This window comes from Hevea brasiliensis, chromosome 1 (assembly GCF_030052815.1).
Source record: "Hevea brasiliensis isolate MT/VB/25A 57/8 chromosome 1, ASM3005281v1, whole genome shotgun sequence".
Lineage (NCBI taxonomy): Eukaryota > Viridiplantae > Streptophyta > Magnoliopsida > Malpighiales > Euphorbiaceae > Hevea > Hevea brasiliensis.
Window position 1 is genome coordinate 74,032,868 of NC_079493.1, and position 23,770 is coordinate 74,056,637.

Sequence of the window (23,770 nt, forward strand, 5' to 3'; positions counted from 1 at the left end):
ATAATGAAATTTTAAAAATTAAATAAAAATAATATTATAAAATACTTTATCAAATTAGCTTCAATCATAAGACTTATAAGCAACAAAATAAAAAATTGAATCCCTCTTGGCTTTTTTTTTTTTTTAACTTATAAACTTAAAAAATTATTATAAACAAATAATTCAGCTTAAATTTAAAATTTAAATTCACCAATAAATTAAGACAGACATCTTCTTAATAGTCAATTGCTACGGTTCCCTAACTTGCGTTGCATTGCTTATTGTCTAATAAAAAAATAAATAATAAAAAATAAAAAAAGAAAGAGAATTTAGCGATTCTAGCAACGGATCTCTGCGTCACAATCCGATCAATGGACTATGACTCAGACCAACATATCCACTTGATCGATGAATAAAAGGATAAATCAACAAAAATATAAGTTGAAATGAAAATACTTCATGTAGCAATCTCATTGAGATTGGGCAGTCATGCTAAATGGTTATAAAATTATAAATTTAAGGGCATAATGGGTCAAAATAAAAGCCGAAAGAGACTGAAATAAAACATTAAAGGGAACAATCGAGTTTTTCCAATTTGCTTAAAAAGCAAATTTATGATCATATCCTAAGATAAAGGTTGCAATTTTTTTCTTTCATGTCTCTTTTCCTTTAGTGTTATCAAACAAGATTTTGACAATCAGTAAAGTTGTCCAAAAAAATAAAAAAAGAACATAAATTGAAGTTGCTAGATTACATTGATGTATAATTCATAAGTTAACAATTTCTACAAACCCCTGCATCCACAAACAAAATGCAAGAAGTTCAGTTACTCTTCCACGTATGAGCAGCTAGGCTTAGATTCTTAGCTACACAGCAATAGACCAAGCCATTATGCTCAATCAACTAGGCATAGATAAAGCCATAACCATGTGGGGAGTTCCTACAACCAAACAAAAATTGAAAACCTCTTTTCAAGTGATGAGAAGCTGAAAGGCTATTTCTTGGATGACAAAACGAGTGACCTTGGAGCTACTAGTGCCTGAAAGCAATCACTATAGCAGTGCAATTGTCTTTGCAACGCCGCTCAATTACAGCTTCCCTTATGAGACGGCGACTCACAGCTGTAACAGTTAAGCCCTCCTGCTAAACATATGTAAGCTTGTAATTAATCGTTAAAGATAAACAGTGCAATGAAAAAAAATGAATGGAAAACAAATGGTAACAGTATGATGAAAAATGGTTCCAGGATAAGCAGTTCTGACTTGGAGAAACATTTTCCATCCTCAATTTTTCTACCAAGATGGGGAGTTGAGATGAAACAATTTGCCTTTGTAACTCAAGCAAGTTGTAACCATGTTGATGAAAAATATACTACACAGAACACCAAACATAAAATTTACTTATCTTAATGCTAACAGGAAATACCCATATCACCTTACAATTCAAGAGACAGACTTGTGGTGTGATATGCAGATAACTTTGATACATCAAACCTAGCATGCCATTTATGAGGAAAGAAATGATTCATGTAAATGAAAGCAATGGTTTCATGGGCTAATTCAAGTTATATAGAAGTGATATAGTGTTTAAATACCAAGTGAAATGCAATTTTACCTTCAATAATCTCTGAACAAATTCAACAGCATCACTTGGCCCAAATACCTGAAACAATACAGAACAACAATTTTATCATGTTTTCAAAGTCAAAGAAGGTCAAATGAAAAAGACAGACTTGATATTATATTATGTTATATTACACGGAAGACATACCCCCCATAAACCATCACAACCAAGAATGATGAAGTGTTCTCTGTCTGTCAGGTCAAAAGAATGAATATCTGGAGTTGCAACAACGCCCACCTGCAACTCACTCTTATTTTAGATAGCAACATATCATACATTATAGGTTCCTTAATATGGTTTTCCAACCCGTAAAAATTCAAGTTTATATGCTGAAAAGCAGACTAGAATGAAATATTATATGTCTATCTACACACAAGAAACAAAATATATTAAGGCAGTTACTTTATCAAAATCATGGTACAACCTATACTGTTATAAAGATTTGACCTCGAACAAAATTCAATTAATCTGTTCAGATCTTCAATGTGACTAAATCAACCATCTATTTATTCATCAATTGTTTCCATAATGCTTCACTGAGCTACTTCAACATAAATTCAATTTTCAGAATGTTTACCACTCCTTTGCAGAAATTTCTTTAGACAGCCCAGTTTCAGCTAAATTCTTTTCTTTTGCCATTCCGGGAAAAACAAATTTCTAAAATTACACCCTTATGCACAAGCAATAGAATTAGTTTTTTTTTATTTTTTTCCCATTTTAGAGTACCCTTTCCTCCTGCATAGCAATAACATGCAAAAATGTACACAAAAGACAAAACACAATAGAAAACTCCTGGTACCCTCTCAGAAACCTCAACTGCTCTACCAATATGAAACTGCAGTGTAAATGATGCACAAAGGAAGTACTTTGAACCTTCTTGAACTGGCGATCCCCAAAGGCCCTGGAAACTTCAAGGCGACCCTGTAATCGTCCATTTGAACTTATTATTCCGCCAGCCTGGAAATGGGAAAGGATGGTCATTAAAAAATACAAAGGGCTTATAGTAAGCAGAGAGTCACAAAACATAATTATATACATTAATAGGTAAAAACCCATTTCCCAGCCCCCAATTATGCCCTTATTCTTTAATTGCACGTAATATTGAACCCATAAAATTTGCAATTTAAAAACAATGAGGACTTATTTAATAGAATAAATAAAATGAGAAATCCATCAATGGCAATTTAAAAGACATCGAAAATTTGTACTATTTTTTCACTATGAAAATTATCCAGGTTAGAGGAAAGGAAAAAGAAATTTGCAAGCCCATGGATCTTTCGAGTTTTATCTATTGAGCAATGCAACCAATTTTTTAAACTATTGTTAACAGGTTTTTCCTTTTTCTATTTTTGCCATTAAATAACTCCTTAAATTAAAAAGTTCATGGGCTTAATAGCACTCAATTGAATAATAGGTCTCAAAGTTTTCAAAATGTTCTGGAGTTTGAAAATGGCTTTTATTTTCCAAAAATTAATAATCCATCACTTGACTCCTATGATGACTTCTATAATCCATCCACTAAGACAATGGCGATTGTTGGATACCATAAAGATGAGGAGAGTTGACAAGGTGAGATAAATTGGTAAGATGGGTTATAAGATGAGGCACCCTGGGTTGAAAAGAGTCGAAATGGAGTTGGAATCATAGTAAAACTAGGACTCAATGATAAAGTAATGGAAATGAACAGACTTAATGATAAAATTATCTTCTTTAAATTAGTGTTCAAAAGGAGACTATTATCATCACCAAACTGTCTGCATATCAAGTAGGTCATGATGAGTAAGCCATAAGCAAGTTTCGTTAAGATATACATGCTTTAATTTATGGGATTTCCAATGATTACAAACTTCTCACTTTTTACTGGGGGAGATTTGAATGGGCAAGAGGGTAATAGTAATGACGGTTTGAGGAGATGCGTGGAGGGTTTAGATATTGGGAGTAGTAACAAGGGAAGACCATTCTAAAACTTACATTGGCTTATGATTTGGTTTTGGCCAAAGAGAGAAAGAGAGAGAGAGAGAGAGAATCACATTTGATTACTTTTAAGAATGGAGGTAATCATTGCCACATAGATTTCTTCCTCACTAGATGAGAGGACAAAGCTCTATATAAGACTTGCAAAATTATCCCTGGCAAGGCTCTAACTACTCATTACAGGCTAGTTGTTTCAGTCTTAAGATAAAGAGCTAAGTGAAGAAGGAAAAAAATTTATGCAACCTAAAATTTGATGGAGCCTAAAAGGTACAAACCAAATAACTCAAGGAAAAGCTATTAATAAGCGGTGTATGAAATTTAGACAATAATGTTGATACTATTTGGAGGATACTATTTGGAGGACACTGGCAAGCTGCATTAAGAAAATACTAGATATACTAGGCATATCCAAAGGTAGAGGACCGCGCCCACAAAAGTTTTGTGGTGGACTGAGGAGGGTCAAAAAGCTATTAAGATGAGAAGAGAATAGTATAGAATGTTACCAACAACAAAATATGGGAAAGCTAAAGAGATAATCTAAGAAAGCAGTTAGCGAAACTCATGGTAAATCTCTAGCCAGTTTGCACCCAAAGTTGAAAAAATGGGAAGGGAAGGAGATGCACAAATTAGCACAATTGATGGAGAACTCAACTCAACTCAACTAAGCCTTTATCCCAAAAATTTAAGGTCGGCTACATGGATTCGCTTTGTCCAGCTTTGTCCACTCTAAACGATTTTGGGTTAAATCCTCAGAAATGTGTAATGCTTCTAGGTCATGTTGTACTACTCTCCTCCAAGTCAATTTAGGTCTACCCCTTTTTTTCTTTCTATCCTCTAACCTAATGTACTCTACTTGTCTAACTGGAGCCTTCGTATGTCTACTCTTCACATGACCAATCCACCTCAATCTCCCTTCTCTCAACTTATCTTCAATTGGCACCACTCCTACCTTTTCTCTAATACTCTCATTACGGACTTTATCTAGTTCCACCTTAACATTCTCATATCTACAACTCTTATCTTAGACGCATACGACTCTTTCAGTGCCCAACACTCACTACCATATAACATAGCCGGTCGTATGGCTGTACGGTAAAATTTTCCTTTCAACTTATTGGGGATCTTATGATCACATAAAACTCCCGTAGCACGTCTCCACTTCAACCATCCGGTTTTAATCCTATGACTAACATCCTCCTCACATCCCCCATCTACTTAAAGGACTGAGCCTAGATATTTAAAGTGATTACTTTGGGACAGTACCACTCCATTCAAACTAACTCCTTCCCTATCACCAGTTTGGCCTTCACTGAACTTACAATGCATGTATTCTGTCTTCGTTCTACTTAACTTAAAACCCTTTAACTCTAGAGTACTTCTCCAAAGTTCTAGCTTTCTATTGACTCCTTCTCGTGTCTCATCTATCAAAACAATATCATCCGCAAAAATCATGCACCAAGGAATTCTCTTTTGTATATGTTTCGTCAATTCATCTAAAACTAATGTAAAAATATAAGGGCTTATGGCTGATCCTTAATGTAATCCAATTGAGATCGGAAAATCTCGTGTCCCTTCCCACTGTGCGCACAATAATAGTTGCTCCTTCATACATATCTTTCAACACTTGTATGTACCTAATAGATACCCTCTTTTGTTCTAACACATTCCATAAGACATATCTTGGAACACTATCATAAGCGTTCTCCAAATCAATAAAAACCATGTGTAGATCTTTCTTCACATCTCTATATTTCTCCATCAAGCTTCTAATGAGAAAAATCGCTTCCATAGTTGAACGACCGGACATGAAACCAAATTGATTAAGAGAGATAGAAGTATGATGACGTAGTCGATGCTCCACAATTCTCTCCCACAACTTCATAGTATGGCTCATGAGTTTAATTCCCCTATAGTTTGAGCAACTCTGTATGTCTCCCTTATTTTTAAAAATAGGTACTAAAATACTCTTCCTCCATTCATCAGGAATTTTCTTTGAGTTTAGGTCAAGTGTACTAAAGATGATAGTCAACAAGCTTTGTAAAAAGTGAGATCAAAGAGAGATGAAAATGCTACTTTGATTAGTTGTTAAATGCGAGTCATGAGGATGATTTTTCAAACCTTAATGTTTCTTTTACAGAAAAGAACATTAATTACACTCATAAAATCAGGATTGTTAAAGTTAAAGAGCCCATGAAGAATATGAAGATAAGAAGAGCTTGCAGTCTAGATTGTATCCCTACAAAAGTATGGAAGTGCTTTCAGGAGATTTGAATAGCTTGCCTAGCCAAGTTATTCAATCACATAATAAAACATGGAAAGATGCCAAATGAATGGAAAAAGAATAAATTGGTTCTTATCTTTAAGAACAAATGAGACATCCAAAATTGTACCAACTACCAAGGCATTAAACTAATGAGTCACGCAATGAAAATATGGGAAATAGGGACCACTAAAGCATCAAAGAACCAATTTGGCTTCATGCCTAGTAGATCTACAACAAACCCTATGTTTCTATTAACAAGATTAATGGAAATTTATAAGAAGGATCTCCACATGGCATTCATTCATCAAGAAAAGGCATATGATAGAATACTGAGAAAGTGCTTTGATGGATGCTACAGAAGAAACGAATCTTGTAAATGATGTTGTCTTAATGGATGAAACTAGTGAAGGAATTAACAAAAAAAATTAGAGTTGTGGAGGATTCTTGAGATTGTTTTAAGCAAAGTAGAAATAAGATAGAATATATGCATTGTGAGTTTAGCCATTGTAAAAGGAATGAAGAGGAGGTTCGCTGAAAGGAGTTCTGATGCCAACATGCAACCAATTCAATTATTTAAATTCTATCATCTAGAAGAACAAAGTAATAGATGAGGATGTAACTCATAAGATCAAAAACATTGGGTGAGCTATGTGACCACTGGATCCCTAACAAAGTGAAAAGTTAGTTCTATAGAACTATGGTCAACCCAACTGTGTTGTATAAGGGTGAATGAATGCTAGCATCTGAGTTGCTATATATCCATAAAATGAGTGTGGTAGAAATGCGAATATTAAGATGGATGTCTAGTATTACGATAATGGATAAAATTAGAAATTACCACGTACGCCAGAGAGTGCATGTAGCACACATTACAGATAAAATGAGAGATGATCAAATAAGATGGTTCAATCATGTCTAATGTAAAGCATCGAATGTCCTAGTACAGAAATGTAATATGTTAGTAGTAAAAGAAACGAGAAGGGAAGGAAGGATACCTAAAATGACATGGAGGGTAGTATCAAAAGATTTATAATTTTTAGATATTGATGCAGAATTAGTTTCAAATAAAACTGAATGGAGAAAAATGATCCAAGAGTCAACCCTAATTAGTTTGGGATTAAAGCTCAGTTGTTATTGTTGTTATTATTATTAACTCCTATGACGCATGAAGATGAACATAAGCACAATATTTATAGGCATCAAAATGAGACTCAACAACTTTTTGAAATTGTAGGAAATGAACACGACAAGGCCACAATGGTAAAATCATGCAAAATATGTAATTATTTAATTAATTAAATAGGCAAGACATCATATTTGTTGAAAACTAATTATGGCTATGTTATAATTATGGGTTAACAAATTCCTACTCTCCTTTTCCCCTTTATCTTCTTATCATATATTATAGTTAAACCAGACAATTTCATTTAAGGGCTCAATCTATGTTTAAGTCTATAATAGTCTATTTTAAAAAAATAAAATAAAATAAAAATAAAAATAAGAGTATGGTTGCATTGGTGTTAGAGACGGCACAATACAAACAATTGTCGTCTATTGATGGAAGACAAAAAAATACAACATCAATTTATGTAAGGCAAACACAAAAAAATAAAAAATAAAGAAAAAATAAAATCTACAGGAATGCAACACAGTCTTCGAGGCAACTGATGCACTGATATTATATAGGTATTTAATAGTAGTATTTGTTACATTTCATTCACATTTAGTTAGTCAATTGCATGATTTTTAGTTAATTTCATTATGTTTTAAAATTTGTGTTAATATAGCTTAATTTCTTGATTTCTATGTTATATCAGGTGATTTAATGCAATCCTAAGGCCTAGAACAAATATAGAAGAGTTTGAAAGTCAAAAAAGTAAAAGCTAGAAAGCTGGAAGAATTACAAGCCGTGCAATGTTGAAGCATGACCCGTGAAACATAGCCATGGGAGAAAGCCAGTACACGGGCCGTGTACCATAACCCATGCGATAACCCTCACCCCGTGTAATCTTCTGTTCCTCCATAAGATGCAAGGTTAGGGAGTCCAAAGAATTACACAGCCCTACCCTGTGCAATACTATACAGGCCGTGTAATGGATACCAGTAAATAATCCCAATTCAACTTTTCCTCTTTTTTGCTCAACCTGGAACGACTTCTAAGGCTGCTAGGGCTCTAAATTAAGTATTTTTACACCAGATATAAATACAAGAAGTCAAAAACAAAGCAAGGATTGATTCGTTTACATTCAAGCATAGTAATTCCACTTCGGGAGAGATTGTTGGCAAAATTTCTGTAAGAAATTCTTAGCTAAAATTCCAAAAGTCCAAGACTACAAAATTCTCATTCTGGGTTTCTTCGTTCTATTTCTTCTTATGTGTTTTTCATATTTTCTTATTTTAAATTTGATTGTTGAACTCATCATGAGCAGTTTTCTTTATTCTAGAATTAAGAATGTAGCACTTTCAATTCAGTTATGAATTTTATTTAATTCTATTTCAATAAATTTGGGATTTCACTCTTTGATTCAATTTATTATGTTCTTAATGCATGCTATGTATTGAGCTTCACTTAGTATTATTTTAAATATTAATTAAAAGACTGAAAAGTGAATATTAATATTAGATAAACAGAATTTTGAACTTATGGTTTTTGACCTAGAGATAGGCTAAAATTTTATGCGGAATTTATAATTAATCAAATATCTTAAAAAGTTTTAATTAATTTAATCACCACGAAAGTAAGACTTAAATTGATTAAGATACAACTTGAGTACCTTGAAAGAAAACTTAAGTTAATTTCCTTCAAAGTATAATTCCCAAATTATTGAATAGGTTAGATCGATTTGCTATTGATGAAGTATGAGCCCCTAATTCTAAAATGCCTTTACTATTTGATATTTTCAGTTTAGTTAGTCTGCTCTTATTTGCTTTTTAGTTATTATTAGTTTAGTTTATAATTCTTCCTTCGATTTTTGAAGTATAGATAATAATAATTATTGTGTGGTTTGGAACTCAAACCAGATTTCTCGTAGAAATGATACTGTACTTATTACTTGTTAACGACCCATGCAATTGCAAGAATTTGCACAACAGCGACGTTATTGATGGAAGATGAAAGGCAATCAGCCGCCAGACGCACCTTCACGTGCCAAGACGGCAGCTAGAAAAGAAAAACGTGTGGGAGCTACGCGCTGGTCTTCCGGTGACTGTCTTTCGTGTACAAGCTTGTCAGCAACCCAGCCAACCTTTGAGGCAGGCGGTGACATAAAACAAGCCCCCCAGGAAGGTAATCTAATTTGCTTTCCCGAAACAGACTCTCTAGGGTCATGATTCCACAACAGAGGACTAATATTTTCCTATTAGCTCCGATACCATGTGGAAGAATTTTCTATATATTTCTCAAATAATAAAGGTATAAGTGTATATATATATATATATATATATATATATACACACACACACACACACACAAGGCTATCCTAGTCTAAATAGGAATATACATTCCTTATATTACTAAAAGTATAGGACTTCTTATCCTATAGGACTTCTTATTCTGCAACAAAATGCAATATTAGGGGGAAGCAAGACCACATCCACCAACGAGCCCAACTCTTGGACCATTGAAATTTCAAAATCACCGGGTTAGGCCCCCTGAGAAGCATACCAATTCAAATCATTTTCCAAGCCCCACCCCCTACACCTCCTGATATAGTTCAACCACAACAGGCAATTGTCAATTGGGACGTTGACATTTTCTTAATGCCGATGGGGGGAATAGGTTGCCGTCAATTCAGAAGGCTGTGTTGTCTATTGCAACAAGTTTCACTTGTCAACAAGCGTCTAATGGAACTAAAAGGTAAGGATTCTTCAGTTTTGAGATGCATAAATGATTCTTTGTTGTTGTTGCGGTTTAATATAATTTCTATTGTTGGAAGTGAGTACATGGAGGTATTTTCTTGCTATTGGCGGATTAGATTATGGGGAAATCTTATTGGTGTTGTGGTGTCAATGGGTCTTTGTTAGGTAGAAACCCTAACAATATTTATTTCAGAGTTGAAATTTAAAAGAACATAAAATTAGAAGAAAAAGAGAGTGTGTCGAGAATTGTAAGGAAGAAGATAATATTGCATTGAGAATCTAAATGAATCTTTACAATATCTCACAGCCTATTTATTGCCACACTCCCTCCAAAAACAACTACCTAACCACTTGCTACAATTTCTCCAACAACCTCTAACAAGAAGCTACAACAACTTCAACTACCATCACAACTAATTAATCAATTCACTTATTCTTATACTTCCTTCTTCTGTACGTGACAATACCCCCATCTCGAGAACATTCTTGTCCCCAAGAATGCATGAAAGTGGGAAATTGGGCTTGGATGAATGACTAATCCTCCCAAGTAGCATCCTCCAATGGAAGATTAAACCATCTGACCAATCCTTGAAGCACAGCCTAACCATTCCTTGTAATGGTTCTAGTTTGCAAAATTTTCTCAGGGGCCACTATTATTTCATTCTCCAACATTTCGAGTAACTATAATTGTGGCACAACATTGTCTCCAAGTTTTCTCTTAAGAAGAGAGACATGGAAGATAGGGTGAATAGCAGCATTAGGAGGAAGCTGTAACTTGCATGCCACTTTGCCAATCTTCTGCAGAATTTGAAATGGTCCATAATACCTAGCAGCTAGCTTTAAATTCCTTCTTAAGGCAACAGATGTTTGCCTATAAGGTTGAAGCTTCAGATATACCATATCCCCTACCTCAAATTCTTTCTCAAATCTACCCTTATTAGCTTGTTGTTTCATCCTGTTCCTACCTTGCTCTAAATTACTCTTGAGAACATCATTCAACTACTGCCTCTACTGAAAAAATTGGTCAACAGCTTGAACTGGTGATGCAAAAGAGGGAATAGCAGGTAATGATGGAGGGCAATAGCCATATAAGGCTTCAAATGGAGTCATTTTCATAGCAGAATGGTATGAGGAATTGTACCACCACTCTGCAAGTGGCAACCACTGAAAGTAGGCTTTGGGATGCTAATGACTCATGCATCTCAAGTAGGTTTCCAAACACTGATTCAAACGTTCTGTTTGGCTATCACTTTAAGGGTGGTAAGCACTACTATAAGAAAGAGTAGTGCCCAGCTGCTTGAAAAATTCTTTCCAAAATACACTTGTAAATACTTTATGTCTGTCTGAAACAATTGTGACAGGGGCACCATGAAGCTTATAAATGTGTTCTATAAAGATCCTTGCTACAGAAGATGCAGTAAAGGGAAGAGCCAATCCAATGAAATGGCCATATTTTGTATACTTGTCAACCACCACTAGGACAGTATCCTTACCTCCAGACTTAGGAAGCTGCTTAATAAAATCCATATTGATGTGCTGCCATGCCTGAGAAGGTATTGGTAAAGGCAACAATAACCCAGGGGTAGCGGAAGTCATTCCCTTACATTTAGCACATTCTGCACATTGTTGTACCCATTGCAAGACTTCAATATACATGCCAGGCCAATAAAAATGTCTCTGCAGCCTACTATAAGAATTGTCAATGCCAGAGTGCCCTTCCCATAGCACTGTCATGATACAATGCTATTAATTGCTTCCTCAAATTATCATGACAACTCACATACAATCTATTATTGTAATACAACAGCCCTTGCTTCAACTGAAACTTGGAATGAGCCTTACTATCCAAAGAAAATTGAGTAATTAAATCCGCAGCCTTAGAATCATTAACATAGCTATTAAGGACATTAGCCATCCAAGTAGGAATGATTTCAGAATGAGCAGTAGATAATTGATTCACAGCAGAATGTGGCCTTCTAGACAAAGCATCAGCTACTCTATTCTCCACCCCTCTTTTATACAAAATTTTATAATCTAAACCCAAGAGTTTAGAAATACCTTTCTTTTGTAGGTTAGTGTGAAGTCTTTGCTCTAAAAAGTGCTTGATACTTTCATTATCAATTTTGATGAAGAAGGAACCTTGCTCAAGGTAATGCCTTCATTTAGTGACGGCAAAAGTGATTGCCAGCAATTCTTTGTCGTATACAGAAAGGCTTTGATTCCTAACCCCAAAAGCCTTAGAAATATATGCAATAGGGCATCCATTTTGCTTTAATACAGCTCCCATACCATAGTTGCTAGCATCAGTTTCAATGATAAATGGCTGAGTAAAATTTGGTAATGTCTGACCAGGAGCAGAAGACATGGCTACTTTTAATGAGTCAAATGCTTGTCTAGTAACTTCAGTCCATTGAAAGTTGTCCCTCTTTAATAAATCTATAAGAGGCTTACTAATCACCCCATAATTTCTGTTATGGAAAGTCAATCACTATATTATTTCTCTATATATTCTGTATTCTGTATCCCTATTTAGGATTTCTTATTTAGGATTTCTTCCTAATTAGTAGAACACAATTATAGGAATCAATTGTATATATATACCCATGTACAGATTAATTGAAATTAAGGAGAATCATCTCTTTCTACATGGTATCAGAGCAGATCATCTATCTAAGGTGACTATTTGTTCTCACCACCCAGCTCAGGAGAGACCTTGGCCACCGACCGGCCGTTTCAACTCCGATCAACATCGCTAACGTCGCCTCAACCCCCTCATTCCACCACTGTTTGCTGTTGCCTGATCCAGTATACCATTAAATGACTTCTGAGGTTTGGCTCTCAGATCCTATTTCGGTATTTGCTTGATTTGTGATTTTGGGTTATTTTGCTGCTGTAAGCACTTTGGATTAGCGTTTCGGTTAGTTTTCTTTGTCTCAACAAATGGCAGATAATAAGAATGTTATTTCTGATGTGATTCCGGTGATGACTAAGATCACGGAACACAAACTTAACAGTTCGAATTTCCTAGAGTGGAGTAAGACTGTTAGGGTCTATTTGCATAGCATTGATAAGGATGATCACCTTACTAAAGATCCACCTACGGATGATATACGACAAACTTGGCTAAGGGAGGATGCTCGGTTGTTTTGCAGTTTCGGAACTCGATTCACAGTGAGATAATTAGTTTAATTAATCACTGTGAATTTGTTAAGGAATTAATGGATTACTTAAATTTTTTGTATTCTGGTAAAGGGAATATCTCTCATATTTATGATGTTTGTAAGGCATTCTATCGTACTGAGAAAGAGGATAAGTTTCTCACGGCTTATTTTATAGATTTTAAACAGGTATATGAGGAACTTAATGTATTATTGCCTTTTAATCCTGATGTAAAAGTTCAATGAGACAACGAACAGCAATTGTTATGAGTTTTCTTGCAGGCCTTCCTTCAAAGTATGAGACTGCTAAATCTCAGATTCTCTCCAGTTCTGAGATTTCCTCTTTGCATCAAATATTTAACACGAGTACTTCGTACAGAGAGTACCCAATCTTCACAGCCTTCCAATAATGCTCTTATTAGCCGTAATCCAAATGGACAACAGGGTAATAAAAGAGAAAGTAGAGGAGGAATTACAGGCAACAGAAGTAATCAGCGTAATGGAGAGACTAGTTCTAATTAGGACTCAAGAGGAGTCATTTGTTATTATTGCCATGAGCCAGGCCATACAAAATATAATTGTCCGCAACTTCAGAGGAAAAATCAACGATTACAGATAGCAAATATGGCAGCAGAGGATTCTACAGTATCTTCCTCTGAGAAAACTATTTTGGTATCTGCAGAGAATTTTGCACAGTTTTCCCAGTATCAGGCATCTCTAAAGCCTACTAGTTCCCATGTCACTGCGATCACTAAGTCAGCTAAATCCACTACATGCCTTGTGTCTTCCTCATCCAAATGGGTTATTGATTCTGGTGCGACAGATCACATGACAGGTAATTCTAGTCTTCTATCTGCTTTTCAGTCTAATCTCACTTCCTCTACTACTACTTTAGCCGATGGTTCTACTTCTTGTGTCATGGGTTCTGGAACAGCGAACCCAACTTCATCAATTTCTTTGTCATTTGTTTTCTGTTTACCAAAATTCTCTTTTAATCTACTTTCTGCTACTAAACTTACTCATACCTTAAATTGTTCTGTTTCCTTTTTTCCTGACCAGTGTTTGTTTCAGGATCTTATGACGAAGCAGATTATTAGTAGAGAAAGTGAGTCAGGTGGTCTCTACATTCTGGAAAATCATGTACCGTGGTAGCTTGTTTGCTCCAGTACCGTGGTAGCTTGTTTGCTCCAGTACCTTAACACCTCTTGAAGCTCATTGTAGATTGGGCCATCCTTCTTTGTCTACCATGAAGAAGCTATGTCCTCAATTTCAGTCTTTATCAGTACTAGAATGTGAGTCGTGTCAGTTTGCAAAATATCATTGTTTGCCTTCTGTGTCTAGAGTCAATAAACGGGCTTCATCCCCTTTTGAGTTAGTTCATTCTGATGTTTGGGGTCCTTGTTCTGTTACTTCTAAAACTGGATTTCGTTATTTTGTTACTTTTGTTGATGATTACTCTCGTGTTATCTGGTTATATTTAATGAAGAATCGTTCTGAGCTGTTTTCTATCTTTTGTGCCTTTTGTAATGAAATCAAAACTCAATTTAATACTTATGAGCGCATATTAAGAAGTAACAATGCCAAAGAATACTTTTCAACACAATTTCATTCTTATATGACACAAAATGGCATTCTTCATCAGTTTTCCTGTGTGCATACTCCATCCCAAAATGGCGTGGCCGAAAGAACAAATCGGCATTTTCTTGGGGTAACTCGTGCTCTTCTTTTTCAGATGAAAGTTTCTACACACTTTTGGGCAGATGCAGTTTCTACGGCATGTTTTTTTATCAATCGTATGCCGTCTTATGTCCTTAATGGAGATATTCCTTATACTGCTTCCTACAAAATCTTTGTTCTCTGTTGAACCCCGTATTTTTTGTTGTACCTATTTTGTGCATAATGTTCGTCCACAGGTTACTAAATTGGATCCAAAGTCTCTCAAATGTGTCTTCCTTGGGTACTCCCGACTGCAAAAAGGGTACCGCTATTTCTCTCCTACTCTTAATCGTTATCTTGTTTTTACAGATGTCACATTTTTTTAGTCCACTCCATTTTTTCCTCAATCATCTGTGTATGAGAGTCGGGGGGAGGAGGATGATCTCTTAATATATACTGTCCAACCAATGTCTAATCCTCTCTCACAGCCTATTCCTTCTATATCTAGATCTACTCGACCTCCCGTTGTTCATGTTTATTCTAGGAGATTGGAGATTCCTGACTCAGATCCTCCACCAGCTACATCATTGGGAGATCCTGTACCTCATACTGATCATGATTCTGATCTAGACTTACCCAGAGCATTGCTTTTCGTAATGGTAAACGTTCATGTACTTACCTTATCTCTTCTTTTGTTTCTTATAATAAATTGTCTTCTTGTTTTCGGTGTTCTGTTACTTCTTTAGACTCTGTTCCTATCCCTAATACTATTGGTGAGACACTGTCTCATCCTGGCTGGTGTGCTGCTATGAAAGAGAAAATAGAGGCTTTAGATGCTAATGGTACATGGGAACTGTTGCCTTTGCCCACTGGTAAGAAAGCTATTGGTTGCAAATGGGTATTTACAGTAAAGGTAAATCCTGATAATTCTGTGGCTAGGTTAAAAGCACGCTTTGCAGCAAAAGGATATGCTCAGATATATGGGGTTGATTACTCTGACACTTTTTCTCCTATAGCTAAACTTACTTCTGTTCGCTTATTTATCTCTTTAGCAGCTACATATGATTGGCCCCTGCACTAATTGGATATCAAGAATGCTTTCCTTCATGGTGATCTTCAGGAGAAGGTGTATATGGAGCAACCACCTGGGTTTGTTGCTCTGGGGGAGTTGGGTAAAGTTTGTAAGCTTCGAAAGTCTCTTTACGGCTTGAAATAAAGCCCTAGGGCCTGGTTTGGGAAATTCAGTGAAGTAGTACAGGAATTTGGTATACAAAAGAGTAAGTGTGATCACTCAGTATTTTATAGGCAATCTGAGGCTGGTCTAATTCTCCTGGTAGTCTATGTGGATGACATTGTCATCATTGGGAGTGACTCTGCAAGTATTTCATCTCTTAAAACCTTCCTCCAAACCCAGTTTCGGACCAAAGACTTGTGATTATTAAAGTATTTCTTGGGTATTGAATTTATGAGAAGTACGAAGGGTATTTTCTTGTCTCAAAGAAAATATGTACTCGATTTATTGATAGAGACAAGAAAATTAGGTGCAAAGCCTTGTAGTGCACCAATGACTCCAAATTTACAACTGTTAGCAGGGGATAGTGAGTTGTTTGAAGATCCAGAGAGATACAGGAGATTAATAGAAAAATTGAATTACCTTACAATCACTCGTCCTGACATTGCTTATGCCCTTAGTGTGGTAAATCAGTTTATTTCTTCCCCAATTGTTGCTCATTGGGAAGCCTTGGGACAAATTTTATATTATCTGAAGGGCACTCCAAGAAGAGGTTTGTTATATGATAATCATGGGCATTTGAATGTTGAATGTTTTTCAGATGCTGATTAGGCTGGATCTAAGGTTGACAGGAGGTCAACTACTGGATATTGCGTTTTTGTTGGAGGAAATTTAGTGTCTTGGAAAAGCAAGAAGCAGAGTGTAGTTTTTTGATCTAGTGCTGAATCCGAATACAGAGCCATGGCACAATCAGTATGTGAGATAATGTAGATACTTCAATTACTAGATGAGACAGGTTTTAAGACCTCCCTGCTTGCGAAATTATGCTGTGACAATCAAGCTGCTCTTCATATTGCTTCTAATCCGGTGTTTCATGAGCGAACCAAACATATTGAGATTGATTGTCACTTTGTTCGTGAAAAGATTCAACAGCAGATCATCTCAACAGGACACATCAAAAGTGAAGAGTAGTTAGCACATATTTTCACAAAAGCTCTGAATGGAGCTAGGATTGTCTACATTTGTAACAATTTGGGCATGATTAACATCTATGCTCCAACTTGAAGGGGAGTGTTATGGAAAGTCAATCACTATATTATTTCTTTGTATATTATGTATTCTGTATTCCTATTTAAGATTTCTTATTTAGGATTTTTTCCTAATTAGTAGAACACAATTATAGAAATCAATTGTATATATATACCCATGTAAAGATTAATTGAAATTAAAGAGAATCATCTCTTTTTACAATTTCTAACAAACTTCCTGAAATACCCTGTCAATCCCAAAAAACTCCTCAATTCCTTGACAGCAGTTGGATAAGGCCAAGCTACCATAGCCTCAATTTTGTTTGGATCTGTAGATACTCCTTTTTCTGAAATAATATGTCCTAAATAATCAATAGAATTCTAACCAAAAGAGCACTTAGACATTTTAGCAAAAAGCTGCTGCTCCTCCAACACAATAAAAATAGATTCCAAATGCTGTAAATGGGATTCTAAATCAGGGCTGTAAATGAGTATGTCATCAAAAAAAACAAGAACAAACTTTCTTAAAAATTGTTGGAAAATTTAGTTCATGAGGCTTGAAAGGTGGCAGGGGCATTAGTCAATCCAAAAGGCATGACTGTGATTTCAAAATGTCCATGGTGGGTTTTAAATGCAGTCTTAGGAATATCAGGAGGATCCATTCAAATTTGGTGATATCTAGCCCTTAAATCAATCTTAGAAAACATTTTTGCTCCATGTAATTCATCTAATGGATCATCTATGATAGGAATAGGAAATTTATTCTTAATGGTGTGGTCATTCAACTTTCTATAATCAACGCAAAATCTACGAGTGTCATCCTTCTTCTTAACCAATAAAACAGGAGAAGAAAATGGACTAGTGCTAGGTTGAATAACTTTGTAATTCAACATTTCAGTCACCAACTTTTCAATCTCATTTTTCTGATAATGGGGATACCTATAAGGTCTCACATTTATAGGTTTAGTATCAGGTTGTAATGGAATATTGTGATTATGACTTCTAAAAGGGGTTAAGGAAGTAGGTTCAGCAAAAACTTGAGGGTATTTATCAATAACTTTCTAAATATTAGGGTGAATATTACCTCTGTTAGCTGCAAACAAAGTAGTAGCACCAGCAAAATGAATTCCAACAACCTGCTCTATCAAATTAACACAGAATAATGGAGATTGGAAATCATTTTCCTTCCTATGCAACAACTGCTGCAAGGAATTACATTCTTAAAGGCTACCAGGTTCCATCCCCTTTTTAATCCCTTACAAAGTAACTGAAGTATCCCCCTTTTGAAATGAGATTTGCAATCCCTTGAAATCAAATAAAATTGGACTCACTCTTCGCATCCAATCTACTCCCAATATAACATCAAATCCACCTGTTATAGAAAGTCAATCCTATAATTATGTACATGATATTCTTTATTAATTAGTTAGCATAATTATTGGGATCTCTTTCCAATTAGAATACTTAATTATAGAATTCTTTGTATATAAATACCTTGTATCTCATTCAAGAAAATACACAGAAAATATTCTCTTCATGGTATCAGAGCCTAGGTTCCCTAGCCTGAAATTTTTTTTTTAAATATATATATTTTTTTTCTCTAGTTCTTATATTTTTTTTTCTCTAGTTCTTCTTCTCCGACAAGTGTTGTCTTCTAGGAGAACTCAATAAAGTTATCATAGTGTCTCACCACCCATCTCAGGAGAAGGTTCAGGTGCCGATCGGCCACCCATGGAAGTCCGGTGACCGGACTTGAAGCGCACAGCCTTCACCCGCCATTCTTAAGTTCTGATCCCTATTCCACGCGCCGGTGCGTGAATGCGCGTGTGCCCTCCTGTGACGTCCGACAGTCGCGCCTCTGGTCCCAGGGTCACCTCGACTTTGTGATTCTAGTTCCATAGTTCATTGTTCAGTTTGGAGCATTTCTTTTGGATCTCAAATATTTCTCTCCTTCGGGCAGTTCACTGTTGAGCAATTTCAGGTTCTGTTTTCACGGAATTCTTTTGTTTCTAAGTTTTATTGAGTTTGTTTAAAGATTGGGACAGAGTTGGTTATTAATCTATGTTAGAATTTTATTAATTTCATCTAATGGCGGACAATAAGGCTATTATTTTTGATGTGATTCCAATGATGACTAAAATCGCAGAACACAAACTTAATGGTTCAAATTACCTTGAGCGGAGTAAGACTATCAGGGTCTATTTACGAAGTATTGACAAGGATGATCATCTGACTAAAGATCCGCCCACTGGTGATACAAAGCAAGCTTGGCTTAGGGAAGATGCTTGATTGTGTTTGCAACTTCAAAATTCAGTTCATAGTGAGGTAATTAGTTTAATTAATCACTGTGAATTTGTTAAGAAATTGATGGATTACTTAGATTTCCTATATTTTGAAAAAGATTTATGATGTGTGCAAAGCATTCTATATTGCTGAGAAGCAGGATAAGTCTCTCACAGCTTATTTTATGAAATTTAAGAGAGTATATGAAGAACTTAATGTCTTGTTGCCTTTTAACCCTGATGTCAAAGTCCAGCAGACTCAACGAGAGCAGATGGCTGTTATGAGTTTTCTTGCAGGTCTTTCTTAAGAATATGAGACTGCTAAATCTCAAATCCTATCTAGCTCTGAAATTTCCTCTCTACATGATACATTCACACGTGTCATTCGTACAGAAAGTACCCAACTTCCACAAACTACTAGTGGTGCTCTTGTTAGTCGAAATATGAATGGACAACAGAGAAATAAAGGAGAAAATTCAAGCAATAGAAGTAATCTGCGTAATGAGGAAACCAATTCTAATCTGGACTCAAAAAGAGTTATTTGTTATTACTGTCATGAGCATGGTCATACAAAATACAATTGTCTAAAACTTCAGAGGAAGAATCAGCGGTCTCAGATGGCAAACATGGCAATAGATGAGTCTACAGTTGCACCCTCATCTAAGAAAACTATCTTAATATCTGCAAAGGAATATGTACAATTTTCCCAATATCACGCATCTCTAAAAGCCTCAAATTCCCCTGTCACTGCTATCGCTGAGTCAGGTAAATCCACTATATGTCTTGTATCTTCTTCATCCAAATAAGTAATTGATTTTGGTGCTACAGATCATATGACAGGTAATTCTAGTCTTCTATCATCTTTTCAGTCTCATCCTACCTCCTCTACAGTTACTTTAGCTGATGGTTCTGCTTCTTGTGTCATGGGTTCTAGTACTGCAAACCCAACGTCATCTATTTCTTTATCATCTGTTTTATGCCTACCTAAATTTTCATTTAATTTGCTTTCAGTTAGTAAACTTACTCGTGCCTTACATTGTTCGATTTCCTTTTTCTCTGATTATTGTTTGTTTCAGGATCTTACGACGAAGCAGATTATTGGTAAAGGATATGAGTCCCGTGGTCTCTACATCCTGAATAAATATGCACCACGATCTCTTACTTGCTCCAGCACCTTAACTCCGTTCGAAATTCATTATCGTTTGGGCCATCCCTCTTTGGCTACCTTGAAAAAATTATGTCCTCAACTTCAGTCTTTGTTCGTCTTAGAGTGTGAGTCATGTCAGTTTGCTAAGCACTATCGTTTACCTTCTACACCTAGAGTCAATAAAAGGGCTTCGTCCCCTATTGAGTTAGTTCATTCTGATATTTGGGGTCCTTATTCTATCACTTCTAAAACTGGTTTCAAGTATTTTGTTATATTTGTTGATGATTATTCCCATGTTACTTGATTGTTTTTAATAAAGAATCGTACAGAATTATTTTCTTTTTTTTTTGCCTTTTGTGCTGAGATTCAAACTCAATTTAATACTTCTGTGCGTATATTGAGAAGTGATAATGCTAAGGAATATATTTCTGGCAATTTTCAAGCCTATATGTCATAAAAGGACATTCTTCATCAAACATCTTGTATTGATACTCCATCCCAGAATGGGGTTGCTGAAAGAAAAAATAGACATCTTCTTAAGGTAGCACAAGCACTCCTTTTTCAAATGAAGTCCCTAAACAATTTTGGGATAATGCAATTTCTACAGCTTGTTTCCTGATTAATTGTATGCCATCATCTGTGCTTAATATTGACATTCCTTATACCATTTTGTTTCCTTCAAAATCTTTGCTTCTTATTGAACCTCGTATCTTTGGTAGTACTTGTTTTGTGAGAGATGTTCATCCACAGGTTACTAAACTGGATCTCAAGTCTCTTAAGCATCTCTTCTTTGGCTATTCTCGACTTCAAAAAGAGTACAAATATTTTTCTCCAACTCTTAATCGTTATATTGTGTCTGCTGATGTTACCTTTTTTGAATCTACTCCATTCTTTCCTCCCTCTCCTAGTTATGAGTCAGGGGAAGGAAGATGATCTCTTGGTCTATTCTATCCATCCAGTGTCAAGTCCTCAAAATCCTCCTGCACCAGCACTTGCTCAACTTCATCGCCCACCTGTTGTTCATGTTTATTCCAGGAGATTGGAGACTTTTGACTCATATCCTCCATCAGCTTCTTCGTCAGAAGATCCAGTTTCATCCACTGCTCCTCAATTTGACTTAGATCTTCCCATTACTCTTCGCAAAGGTAAGCGTCAATGTACTTATCCTATCTCTTCCTTTGTATTTTATGATCTGTTATGGAAAGTCAATCATTATATTATTTCTGTGTATATTCTGTATTCTGTATTCCTATTTAGGATTTCTTATTTAGGATTTCTTCCTAATTAGTATAACACAATTATAGGAATCAATTGTATATAAATACCCATGTACAGATTAATTGAAACATATGAGAATCATCTCTTTCTACATGGGATCAGAGCAGGTCATCTATCTAGGGTGATTATTTGTTCTCACCACCCAGCTCAGGAGAGACCTTGGCCGCCGACCGGCCGTTTCGACTCCAATCAACAATGCCAGCGTCGCCTCAATCCCCTCATTCCACCACTGTGTGCTGTTGCCTGATCCAATACACCATTAAAGGACTTCTGAGGTTTGGCTCTCAGATCCTATTTCGGTATTTGCTTGATTTGTGATTTTGGATTATTTTGTTGCTGTCAGCACTTTGGATTAGCGTTTCGGTTAGTTTTCTTTGTCTCAACAAATGACAGACAATAAGAATGTTATTTCTGATGTGATTTCGATGATGACTAAGATTACGGAACACAAACTTAATGGTTCGAATTATCTGGAGTGGAGTAAGACTGTTAGGGTCTATTTGCGTAGCATTGATAAGGATGATCACCTTACTAAAGATCCACCTACTGATGATACACAACAAACTTGGCTAAGGGAGGATGCTCGGTTGTTTTTGCAGCTTCGGAACTCGATTCACAGTGAGGTAATTAGTTTAATTAATCACTGTGAATTTGTTAAGGAATTGATGGATTACTTAGATTTTCTGTATTCTGGTAAAGGGAATATCTCCCGTATTTATGATGTTTGTAAGGCATTTTACCATGCTGAGAAAGAGAATAAGTCTCTCACGGCTTATTTTATGGATTTTAAACGGGTATATGAGGAACTTAATGTATTGTTGCCTTTTAGTTCTGATGTGAAAGTTCAACAGGCCCAACGGGAGCAACTGGCTGTTATGAGTTTTCTTGCAGGCCTTCCTTCAGAGTATGAGACTGCTAAATCTCAGATTCTTTCCAGTTCTGAGATTTCCTCTTTGCATGAAACATTCACACGGGTCCTTCGTACAGAGAGTACCCAATCTTCACAGCCTGCCAGTAGTGCTCTTATTAGCCGTAATCCAAATGGACAACAGGGTAATAGAAAAGGAAGTAGAGAAGGAATTACAGGCAACAGAAGTAATCAGCGCAATGGAGAGGCTAGTTCTAATAAGGACTCAAGAGTCATCATTTGTTATTATTGCCATGAGCCTGGCCATACAAAATATAATTTTCTGCAACTTCAGAGAAAAAATCAGCGATCACAGATGGCAAATCTGGCAGCAGAGGATTCTACAGTATCTTTCTTTGAGAAAACTGTTTTGGTATCTGTAGAGGATTTTGCATAGTTTTCCCAGTATCAGGCATCTCTAAAGCCTACCAGTTCCCTATCATCGCGATCACGAGTCGTAAATCCACTACATGCCTTCTGACTTCCTCATCCAAATGGGTTATTGATTCTGGTGCAACAGATCACATTACAGGTAATTCTAGTCTTCTCTCTACTTTTCAGTCTAATCCCACTTCCTCTACTGTTATTTTAGCTGATGGTTCTACTTCTTGTGTTATGGGTTCTGGAACTGCGAATCCGACTTCACAATTTCTTTGTCATCGCTTTGTGTCTACCAAATTTCTCTTTTAATCTACTTTCTGTTAGTAAACTTACTCGCACCTTAAATTGTTCTATTTCCTTTTATCCGATCGTTGTTTGTTTCAGATCTTACGACGGCAGATTATTGGTAGAGGACGTGAGTCGTGGTCTCTACATTCGAAAATCATGTACCGCGATCGCTTGTTTGCTCCAGACCTTAACACCTCTTGAAGCTCATTGTAGATTGGGTCATCCTTCTTTGTCTACCATGAAGAAGTTGTGTCCTCGATCCAGTCTTTATCAAGACTAGAATGTGAGTCGTGTCGCTTGCAAAACATCATCGCTTGCCTTCGTGTCTAGAGTCAATAAACGGGCTTCATCCCCTTTGAGTTAGTTCATTCGATGTTTGGGGTCCTTGTTCTGCTACTTCTAAAAGCGGATTTCGTTATTTTGTTACTTTTGTTGATGATTACTCTCGTGTTACCTGGTTATATTTAATGAAAAATCGTTCTGAGTTGTTTTCTATCTTTTGTGCCTTTTGTAATGAAATCAAAACTCAATTTAATATTTCTGTGCGCATATTAAGAAGTGACAATGCTAAAGAATATTTTTCAAAGACAATTTCAGTCTTATATGACACAAAATGGCATTCTTCATCGCCTTCTGTGTGGATACCCCATCCCAAAATGGCGTGGCGAAAGAAAAATCGGCATCTTTTTGAGGTAACTCGTGCTCTTCTTTTTCAGA

At 36.0% G+C, this 23,770-nt stretch overlaps 1 protein-coding gene across 7 annotated transcripts in view; it reads right to left on the reverse strand.

Moving 5' to 3' along the window:
- Positions 1-711: 711 nt before the first annotated feature.
- LOC110653766 (probable protein phosphatase 2C 8) overlaps positions 712-23,770 on the reverse strand; it is a 53,823-nt gene continuing 30,764 nt past the window's right edge. The window contains exons 7-11 of one of the 7 annotated variants that reach the window (XR_009148258.1): positions 2,476-2,559; positions 1,750-1,839; positions 1,594-1,641; positions 945-1,122; positions 712-773 (exon numbers count right to left, since the gene is read on the reverse strand). Coding sequence is in view for 4 of the 7 variants with exons in the window: in XM_058145716.1 (XP_058001699.1) it covers positions 1,012-1,122; positions 1,594-1,641; positions 1,750-1,839; positions 2,476-2,559 (333 nt within the window). In the remaining 3 variants the exon portion in view is untranslated. Of the gene's footprint in view, positions 1,123-1,593; positions 1,642-1,749; positions 1,840-2,468; positions 2,560-23,770 lie in introns of all 7 variants that reach the window. The other 6 variants (XM_058145716.1, XM_058145719.1, XM_058145712.1 and 3 more) reach the window with 6 other exon arrangements.